The 11,020-nt window shown below is 28.2% G+C and overlaps 1 protein-coding gene across 3 annotated transcripts; it reads right to left on the bottom strand.

The window, feature by feature from the left end:
• Window positions 1–306: 306 nt before the first annotated feature.
• Window positions 307–10,426, bottom strand: LOC136081768 (uncharacterized). Of its 3 annotated transcripts, XR_010639089.1 has the most exons (8): window positions 10,291–10,425; window positions 4,160–4,224; window positions 3,887–4,018; window positions 3,698–3,814; window positions 3,460–3,593; window positions 3,262–3,339; window positions 2,092–2,233; window positions 307–973 (listed from the first exon to the last, which is right to left on the bottom strand). XR_010639089.1 is itself a non-coding variant. In XM_065799824.1 (7 exons), exons 5-7 carry the CDS (start codon window positions 3,520–3,522, stop codon window positions 2,835–2,837), a joined length of 288 nt encoding a protein of 95 aa, XP_065655896.1. In that variant the 5' UTR covers window positions 3,523–3,593; window positions 3,698–3,814; window positions 3,887–4,018; window positions 4,160–4,224; window positions 10,291–10,426; the 3' UTR covers window positions 2,240–2,834. The 3 variants fall into 3 exon arrangements, 1 of the variants encoding a protein (XP_065655896.1); XR_010639090.1 differs by lacking the exons at window positions 307–973; window positions 2,092–2,233 and adding an exon at window positions 2,240–2,981; XM_065799824.1 differs by lacking the exons at window positions 307–973; window positions 2,092–2,233 and adding an exon at window positions 2,240–2,981 and having other exon boundaries at window positions 10,291–10,426.
• Window positions 10,427–11,020: the final 594 nt, after the last annotated feature.

Here is an 11,020-nt window from a genome sequence, read left to right as displayed (position 1 = left end):
ATCTTAATAAGATTTCCTAATAAGAATCTTAGTAAGATTAGTAAGACTTGCAACACGTGCAAGAAAACTAGTAAGATCTTATTAAGATTTGTAAGTTTTCGTGCGATTTCTTAGCAAGATTTGTAAGATACGAAAGATCTTAATAAGATTAGTAAGATTAATCTTAATTTCTTAGTAAGATTTCAATTTATAGTAAGAATTCGTAGTGAGATTTGTAAGATCTTATAAGATTATTTTGTATTTATTCCGATCCTACAAAATTCCACTTTCGCGTAGAGAATTAATAAATTAATAAAACAATTAAGTACTTTAATAAATTTTTTCTAAAAACAAATTTATAATCACAATAAATAACAACATAAAAATACATTATAAATACAACATTGCTCATGTTAACAGAATATGTAATACATATACATATAATACTTAATACAACAAATCACTTAAGTGATTTGCATAATTATGCAAGACTATTCCATAATGCATAGACACTTTAAATGAGAAAATTGTATTTTAAAACCTCAAACACAAATAACGAAAGTCAACTTTTTTATAAGTGATAAAACTATGCAATATAAAACTGCGCGCAGTTTAACTGTTTAAATACTTCTGTTTTAAATCAAGTTCCATCTCATTGATACCGTTTACAGCTGTGTCAAAAGCCACTTCACTAAAGCGCTTTACAATTATATATGTTCACTAAAGCGTTTTACAATTGCGTTGCGTCTACACAAAATTGTTTAGGGTAGCTTTTTCTAGTGTTTTACCAATATAATTTATCTTTGGATCGACTTTGTAAAGTTTTAAATTTTCTGCACCAAGCCATTTTATGCCAAATTAATATTGTTTTATTCGTTTCCAACAATGATGCATATAGATCAACACCCTCCTGACAACAATGATGCAATAGATCAACACCCTCCTGAATCTATTTCATTCCAACAATGATGCATATATGAACACCCTCCTGAATCTATAGTTTAAAGAAGAAAAATTATTATTTTTATTTTTAACTAACTGTTATCAATTTTAAAGTTAATTTAAAAAAATAAAAGAAGTTATTACTCAAGACTAAGAATAACACTAAAGAGTAAAACTCTTTAGCACTGTTGAAGACTATGCAGTAAAAACAACAGTTTCACATGTTTGTGCACCCAGTGGCATTAATTTGTGTATATGCATCCATCATGCACTGGTGTTTAACTATTACTTTTATTACTATTACTGACATTATAAAAAAAAAACTATACATAACTGAGACGTTTGAATATGATGGCGTACAGAAAACAACTAACAGTCATATATAACATATAAGACTAAATTCATCAGATAAAAAAAGCTATTTTTATTAAAATTAAAAACATGAACTAATGAGGGTTTTTCCCTGTAGTCTTCAAATAAATATAATAATTAATTTCTTACAACTATTTATATTCTTCTCCCAGTGTTCCAAGGTAGGGAAAATGTTGTTTTCTTAGGAAAACAAACTTCAGAGAAAATCCATTTAAATTCTTTCGGAAAAATGCTTTAGTGCAAATATATATAAATATAATTACAAGCAACATTCAAATTATCAATAGAAGGCCATAACAAAAATCTGCTGAATAACATTAATAACATTATGCGTATGATATAAAACTGCTGAATAACATAATAACATTATGCGTATGATATAAAACTGCCATACGTCATGTAAGTTTGCCACATTTCTGATTTCCCCCTGATTTTTTCAAAATTGAACCCGATTTTCCTGATTATTCCCTGATTTTTTTGCAGAAACCTGAATTCCCTGATTTCCCTTGATCTGGCCGACACCCTATAATAACTTCCACAAAATCTTTATACATATTCTGAAAACGAAATACTGCATAATTTTTTAAAATATTGAAACTAATTATTTTAAATTGATTTCACAGTTGTTACAATATGGGAAATTATTGGGGTACGTACTTTTCCTTAAACAACTAAAATTCAACATAATAAATAAATCTTAACCAGTCTGTATAATATTATTATTAGCAACGCATATACTATATTTTATTCTAATATATTACATTCTAATATATTACAATTAAACATTTAAAATCTTACACTTTTATTAAATAGCTTGTTTTTGCTAACTCATCCGCAAGATTTGGCATCATTAGTTATTTTGCCACAAATAACATACTTGAATTTTTGTTTTTGCAACCATTAACAAGTTTTTGTTGTGTGATCATCATGTTCGTCATTTCTGAAAACATATTAAATTTAACTGAAAATTGCATTATATTAGACATACTATATTACATTAGGACATATTTAAGCATTTAAAAATTTTTTACAGCTTTCTTACTGTCAAATCGTCAAAAATTGGTTAAATTTGTGCAAAACATAAAGTAGTCCTTTTTATCTTACTTCACATTCCATAATATATATTTTATTATATAATTATATAAGTAGTTTAAGTAGAACGTTGGTGTTGCTCAACTTATCCCTAAAAATTATTAGTGGCTTGTTGAACCTGCTTGTCATTATTTGCTTCCACATATATATTGAAATAAATACATAATATTATTACAAGAATTCAGCAGCAAAAGCCAACCTATCTTTGCTTTAGGACACCATACAACTGCCGACTTGAATCTCATAAAGTATTGGCATGCTAAACTAAATATATGTAAAAAATAAATAGTATTTGTTCGATATAAGTTCATCATTTAGTTATTGTAATTACTTTTGGATAAATTTTGAAAATTTACATTTGGCAAGTTCTATTTAAAAAATAAAATTCATTCTTTTTTTTCTCATGCCTGAAATCCTTCAAATTTTGCAGGCTATTTATACATTTTCAATTATGCATTTTCCCCAGTATAGTTTCTTTTTGGATTAATTATATACATCTTCAAGTTTTCCAAACTAATTAATTTTGATGCCAAATTTATGCCATATTTGGGTGGCTCATTCTCAACAATGGAGCATAGATTAACTCCCTCATGTATCTATAGTAAAAAAAAAATTAAATTACTATTATTATTATTATTATGTAACTGTTATCTATTATTAAACTATAATCTATTATGTATCATTATTATTATGTCTACTCAATATATAACTCCTTAGAAGTGGCAAAGACTACACAAGGAAAACCATAGATGTTCAAACCACAAATTTGTGCATTTTTAAACCCAGTGTTTGATTTTCTTTCAAAGTAAAAAAAAAAATGAACAACTGTGGGTCAGGCCCTGTATTCTTCAAATAATTCAATAATTAGTCACTTACAATTGGTTCTATGCTTCCAACTGGTTCTATGCTTCCACAAGTTGTTGCAGTATGCCCAATGTTCTTTTCCTTAAACAACTAAAATTAAATATAAGAACTAAATCTTAAACAAAACCTGTATACTATATATCATACATACTATAAAGCATACATTTTATGATGTACTGAATAAATGAAAATAATTATTGTAAATCTTACGCTTTTGAGTAAAGATCTTGTTTTTGCTTGCTCTGCCGCAAGATTATCAACCGATTTTGTCATATTTAAGTTTTATTTAAATTTTCAAGGACATTTACAAGTTTAAGTTCTGGAACAACATTTTCATCATATTCCTAAAACAAATCAAATTTAAATAAAACTTCATTAAATTAGAGCAAGTTATTATATGGCATTTAACACCTATTTATAACATTATCGAAAACTACAGCTTTCTCACCACTGAATCATCAGGAATTTCCTCAATATGTGAATCAGTCCTTCTTCTTTTATTTAGAATTACATCATAAACACCCTCTGCAGAACTATGTGTGGGTGTTGCTACATGTGTATAAATCTGAAAGAAAAAAGTATATATAAATAGTGACCTGGACAGAACTTTAACTTTAATTAAAGTCAATAATCACACCTGCTTATTGGGAAGCTGAATATTTTCTTCCTCGTTAAGGAAACTTAGGGCATGCACACTCATTTCCAGCAAATTTTTCTTCAAGGTGTTCCTTTTTCGAGTTGACAAAGTTTTCATCTCCAATGGCAATAACTATTGAATCATAAAATTGATTGTTATATTTTACCTGAATGGTGCTACCAGGTTTAATTACAGAACCAGTTGAAATAATATTTGAGTTGCTTGAAATAATAGAATATTGCTGTTCTTTATAAAAAAATAGCAATAACTTACCATTACAATTCATGAGCTGCTTATTGCAATTGCTTCTTACCAATCTCTTCTCCATTATCAATAAACTAAATACATGAATTTATTATAAGAATTTAAAATTGTAGGAAAAATAATTTATTATAAGTATAGTATTTGTATTAACATTTAATAATATGAAAAACTCTGTTTAATATAAAATAACACAAATATTTGTTAAAACAGTTATATATATTTAACAATGTTCAAAAACTTAGTCATGCTCAAACTCAGATAAATAATTAATGACATAAATCATATCACAATTCTCTAAAACAACGCAATTATTTTTTACATTCTCACACTTGACATATTTCGTTTCTAATGACTTTCCACTATATAATTTAATGTGAGCAGTATGGTTAAATGTTGATTCATAAAAATCACTAAAGTCAGTACCATTAATAAGCTCATTTACAGCTGCGATCCAATATATACCATCAAAATAAAAAAAACTGCATACAACATGATCATTATTGCTCAATTGAGCATAATGCATCGATGAACGTTTTCCATTTCTATCATACATTGTGGAGTTAAACTCTTTGCCAATAATAATTATTCTAGCATAAGAATTTGTGGAAACTTCAGTTATAAAAGATTTTCCCAAGGAATTTATGCTACTGTTTACACTAGAATCTATATTTGATTTCAATTTCTCAACACTTTGCTTCTGTATAAATTTTCGGACTACTTCACTAACAATGTTTCTTGGACCACTTATCAGTCTGCGCAGTTTGCCCATGGCCGATTCAAAGCTAAATGCTGGGGTCTCTGATAAAATACCATATTTCTTAACTTGGTCCGGCAAATGTAAAAGTAAGTGGTTGTTTATAGTGTAACAATTTTCCAAAAATGAAGACAAATATTTATGATAATATTTTAATAGAAACTTAGCATTTTCAAGATGCTCTACATTAGTGGATTCCAGACAAATTTTTACACCATTTGATAAATATAAAAAATTAAGGTAGCTTTTAGCTGGGAGAAAACCAACTAATACAATCCGCCCAGAGTACAAGAGGAAAAATTTCCACTGTGATGCTTTCCAATCTTTAGCCTCTTTAAATGACTGTGGAGGCCTGTTTATTGAGCTCGGACTCAAAAAGGATAAATGAATTTGACTCATTTTATTTATGTCAGTCTCCTTAAGCATTTGAAATGCCTTCCAATAAAAGTATAATGATCTAACTGAACCTAAGCAAACATTATGCACATAGTCTATTGGTGCACCTGTTGGAATTTTCATTAACTTATGTAAGACAGATAAACCAGTTACCCCATTAGTTTTACTTAATATATCTTGTTGGTGACTTTCATCTGTTCTCAGTTCATATTTACTGTCACTGATATACAGGTGTCTGTAATTTTTATGAACACCTGGAATTTGACACACAGTACAGCCAAAATAACCATTATATTGCACCATATGCAAAGTATTAACTTTAGCAGGTAAATCAGCAATTAAATACAAAAAATTTACTTTCATTATTACTCCTCGAAATTCTATTTCAGTAAGAAATTTGTTCACAAATGTCTTCAAATAATTAGAACTATCTGTTTTAAAATTGTACTTTGATTTTCCAACCCATATACCAGCTGATATCATATTCTTATAGCTACTTCTGATTTTTTGTGGAAGTTGCTTTATTGAGCCCAAGATAGGCCACATGGACAGTTGTGAAGAGTTGTCAACTGCACCACCATCAATATTTACACAAAGATCAATTTTGCTGCTGCTTTCCTTGTTTCCATGCTTTGAAGATAAATAACTTGACAATAGATGCCAATTTTTCTGAAGAATTGTTTTCAGTTGTTGCTTCATATCAAGGATAACATAACTAAAATGGTTACCTTCCTTAGACATCAAAATATTCTTTTTATAATCATTGTAATAATTTTGTAAAGCATAGTTAGTTGGAAAATTTGCAGTGGGAAATATTCCTTTAAATAAATTATTAACACTTGCAACCACTTCTTTACTTAAACTGTGATCCTAAAAACAGTAGAAAACAGTTTTAAGTTTAGCTATAGTTACTATAGAATTAACTTTCATATTTTACAAACAAAAACTATACTTAATAAAGATATATGGTTTTATACATCACATATAACATAAAGATAATAATTTAATAATGTACTTAAGAATAATATAAAGTAGTTTTAGTAGTAATAAAAATTAATAGTAATTTTAGTTCAACCAGTCACAGATTAAGATAAAGTGTATTTTTTAAAGCAGAAACAGCATATATGTAGCAAAATAAATGGGGGCAGGATCAGGTATCTTTTATGACCCAGGGTCATACAAAAATACCCCCCCCCCCCCTCATTTATTTTATAAATCAGGGAAAATTCTACCCAATATCCCTAAATTGCAGAAATCTGAATTAACTGTCCTTTCCCTGATCTGACACTCTGTATTAGTATCAACAAAATATTAATTTATTGCATATACTATATGGTATACTAAATAAGGGTGTTAGCTAGCACAATGGCAATGGTTTTAAATTCCCAAAATTCAATGAATTTCTAATTTTCTGTAGAACAATAACAGTAAATATTCCAAATATTGCAAAAACGCTGTTTAATATATATTCCTGGCTAACACCCAGTAAATATATTTAGTTTATTGCACCATATAAACATTTATTACTTACTCTACCAAGGTTATTTAACTTTGAAATATAGCACCCTTTTGATATGCTTGTTCCATAAATAACAGAGCTAATATCAGAACTTTAAACGCTTGCAGAGCTAGTATTACTTGAATCGTAATCAATTATAAAATGATTTATTACAGGTGTTGAAGAACGTGGTAAAACCTCAAATGAAGATTCAACATCACATGTTTGTCCATCAATGTAATTATTAAATGAGTTTAGACAATTTAAACCTGTTTCAGATCCAGTAAAAGTGGATAATTCTAATTCATCATCACTTGAAGAATCACTAGTAGTTTCAGAGTAAATCATCATTTTTGGCAAAAATTAATTATAACTTATATATTATTATATACAACATATTATATATATATATATATATATATATATATATATATATATATATATATATATATATATATATATATATAAAAGATATATTTAATTTTCACTTTTTTAGGCATTATTTTCTTTTTTGAATAATATATTTATATATACATATATATATATATATATATATATATATATATATATATATATATATATATATATATATATATATATATATATATTTATACATATAAATATATATATATTTAAACATATAAATATATATATATATATATATATATATATATATATATATATAAATTAAAATAGAAAGATATTGATTATTGATTAGGATATATAGTTTATCCGTTAAATGAAATGAAGTAATTTTTTTTTTTAAAGGTACATATAACCTTAGACTAGATATATTATTTGCAAAAAAAGTAAAAACAAACTCAAGTAAAAAATGTAAAAAAAAACTCTCTTGGTCATCTCCGAAAACACTTAAAAAATTGGCGCAAAATAAATAACCGACGACCTAAAGATATTTTAAGAAAATGTAACTTAATCTAAATCTTACTAAGATCTTAGCAAGATCTTGTTAAGATATTTATAAAATTTGTAGTTTTTCCTCGCATTCATTTCTTATTAAAATCTTAGCAAGATCTTTTAAGATCTTTATAAGTTTTGTAGTTTTTTCCTTCATTTATTTCTTAATAAGATCTTAGTAAGATCTTAATAAGATCTTAACAAGTCATTCAAAGAAATATTTCTGACAAAACTTATTAAGATACTAATAAGTTCTTACTAATTTATATAAGATAAGAAATATCTCACAGATCTTAATAAGATTCGTCGCTCTGTCACTTATTCGGGTTCTTATATTCTTAATATATTCTTATATATTCTTTTGAATATTCGTTGAAATAAAAAGTAACTAAAAAAAAAGATAATATTGGTTTGCGAAAGGAGCTTAAATCGCTCAAGGGTAACCCCAATTTTAAAGAAATGTGTTGTGCAAATCAAAAACAGGAAACGTCATATTTAGAGACAGGTTGCAAAATTCAATAGCAAACCAACAGTTTTTGTAACTGTTTGAAAACATTACATTTTTAAATCGATTTAGACTTCGACTAAATTGATAAAAATGTCTATTAGTCTAAAATCAAAATTAATCGACTTTGAAAAATCGAATAGTCGATTTAATCAACTATAGACTTCCTACTAATCAACTTCCAACTAAAATCCTTATATTTTTTCATTCAATTAACTTTTCAATTTTTAGTTTTTGTTTGTTCATTTAATAACAATAGTAAGTGCTATTATAACTATTACCTAGTTTTTGTTTACTCTCCAGGGCCACTCCAAGCTGGCTCGGGGTCCTGAGTCAAAACTAAATTATAAAGCTCCAAAATATACAATTTAAATATACAATCACATTATAAATACGATTGTTATGACTTTTTACTGCGACTGTGTCACGAAATGACTTTTAATTCGAACCTCTTTTCCAAAAAAATTTGGATGTGTCTGAAATTTCTGAGGTGACAAACAAGTCAGAAAGATGCTTTCCAAGAGACTCAAAATTTTCTTTGAAGTTTTTTTCAACTACTTGCTACATTGTTAAGTATTTGAAAGCCCAGTCTGGTATTGAACTTGTATAAGGTTTTGAGCAGTCAAAGTGGATTTCTCTGCAGAAAAAAAGTTTTCTTTGTCTTGATGGCCCTGGAAAAAAAGTTTACATCAACATAACACAATTTCTCATACATTATAAAGTTTTCATGTTGTAATAAAAGAGTCACTAAAACAAAAAGCATATAAAGCATATATGACTAAAAGAAAACAATTTACACCTGGAGTAACTGGAAGATGTCTTCCTATTCCTTGACTAAGACGCACAGTACCATGGGGTGAAGGGACCTTGTTAGCTATAACAGAAGCAGCTACTCTCTCTGATGCTTTTATGTCTTTTGTGTTTAAGCAAGTTCTGTTATTCCTTATGTACAATTATGTGGAATCCCTCTTCCAATCAGCAAAAAGCATGCTGCTTTATGTTTCTGAACAACTGGGAGTTCTTTTGGCTGACTGGTTGTGTTTATTGTTCCAATCAGCTCAAGGTTTCTAAACCTGGCTCTTCCCACATAAAAAATCATGCAATCACATAGTGGTTCTCTTGTTGCAGGAAGAATCTTTATGTTTTAGTATTCAGGCAGTGAGGGAAGTTGAATATCTTCACCATTGTCTCTTTTTCTAAGGCCTACTCGACAGTTTTTGCAGATACTAATTGGGACTCTTTGATCTTCAAAGTTGATAACTTGAACAAAAATTTCTTGACAACGTTTAATTATAAAGTCAGTCAGTTGCCTGCTGGCTTTTTTCAAACTAAGAAAACAGACAGTTTTTCTGTTGTAATTATGAGTTTTTTCTTGATTTGGCATTTTAAACAGTTTTGTACTTGTATTTTGGTCAAAAGGCCTAAAGAAACTGTTTACTGGCCTTTGCCAGAATTTTAAAATCAACACAGGGCCTAGGAACTCCTACTTAAACAAGATTTAATAATCTTAGACATGTTACCTAATACACCGTACAAAGAGAGCTTTTGGAGAAGACCAGCATACCAAACTTTATTAAAGGCTTTAGAAATGTTGAGAGCGTTAGTCTTAACCTCTCCACATCTACTTAATGCACGATAAAACCTATCAGTTATTACCGTTAACAAAACAACAGTAGAACAAGAAGATTGAGAACCATATTGATGATCGGAGTTAAGTTATTAGATTTAAGTTATTAGATTTAAGATAAGAGATTATGTTTGTTGATTAAAGAATCAAAAAACTTGCTTGTTATAGTAAGAAGTCTAATGGGACGGTAGTTAGACAATTCAGATCGCTCTTCGGAGCATTTGGGAACGGGGATAACGGATGTCGCTTTCCAGTCGACTGAGAACCAAGACACTGATAAGCACTTGTTAAATAGTTTTGAAAGTATAGACAACAACTATGGAGAAAACTTCTGCAAAACTGCAAAAGGTATGTTGTCCGGACCATAAGCTGTAGAAGAGCCTAAGTAGGAAATAAATTTAGATACAGAAACTGGAGTTATACAAATGTCAAATAATGGATCAACCTGTTTGTCGGATGTATCCGGTAAAACGCAACTAGTAGAACCAAGAGATAATATTGATGAAAAGTTCTTAGCAAACAATTCAGCTTTGTCTTTAGGTAATGCATGACCTACCGTTGTTATACGGCCTGATTTGTTGCATTTTCCGTAAAAAATTAATAGGCCAGTTTTTTTACGGCAAATGTTTATTTTATTAAGATGGTCGAAGAATACTTGAGATTATCATCATGTAATTACATTATGCTATTCAATATTTTTCGCTAACTGATTCCCTGTTTCAGTATATTCCAATAACATATGAAACACTGAAATAGGCTTTAAAATAGCTATGTATCAAAATGCTACTAAAACAAACTTACATATTGCAAAGACTACTTACAACTCTTATGAGGAAATAAAAACAAAAGTTTGTCATTTTATATGTATTAAGGATTTGAGAAAAAATCTTTTATTAGCATCAACTATCAGTTCTTTAACTTTTTTAAAACTCTTTTACCTGATCTTTTCTTACAGAATCTGTTATTTCTTTTTGTAAATCATTATAAAAAAATATTAATAACAATTCGAGATCCATATTTAATTCCCTATTCTTGTTGATTCTCGCATGTAAAATCAACACTGCTATAATAAATCTTAAAAATTTCTTCTGCAAAACTTTTAATTGATAAAGAATAACTGCAATGTTTGATTAGAATAGGAGAAACAATATCTAGAATACTAAAGAGATGACAAA

Source organism: Hydra vulgaris, chromosome 06, assembly GCF_038396675.1.
Source record: "Hydra vulgaris chromosome 06, alternate assembly HydraT2T_AEP".
In the NCBI taxonomy this organism is placed as follows: domain Eukaryota; kingdom Metazoa; phylum Cnidaria; class Hydrozoa; order Anthoathecata; family Hydridae; genus Hydra; species Hydra vulgaris.
The sequence above is the reverse complement of the archived record's forward strand: the minus strand, read 5'-3'. Positions and strand labels throughout refer to the sequence as shown.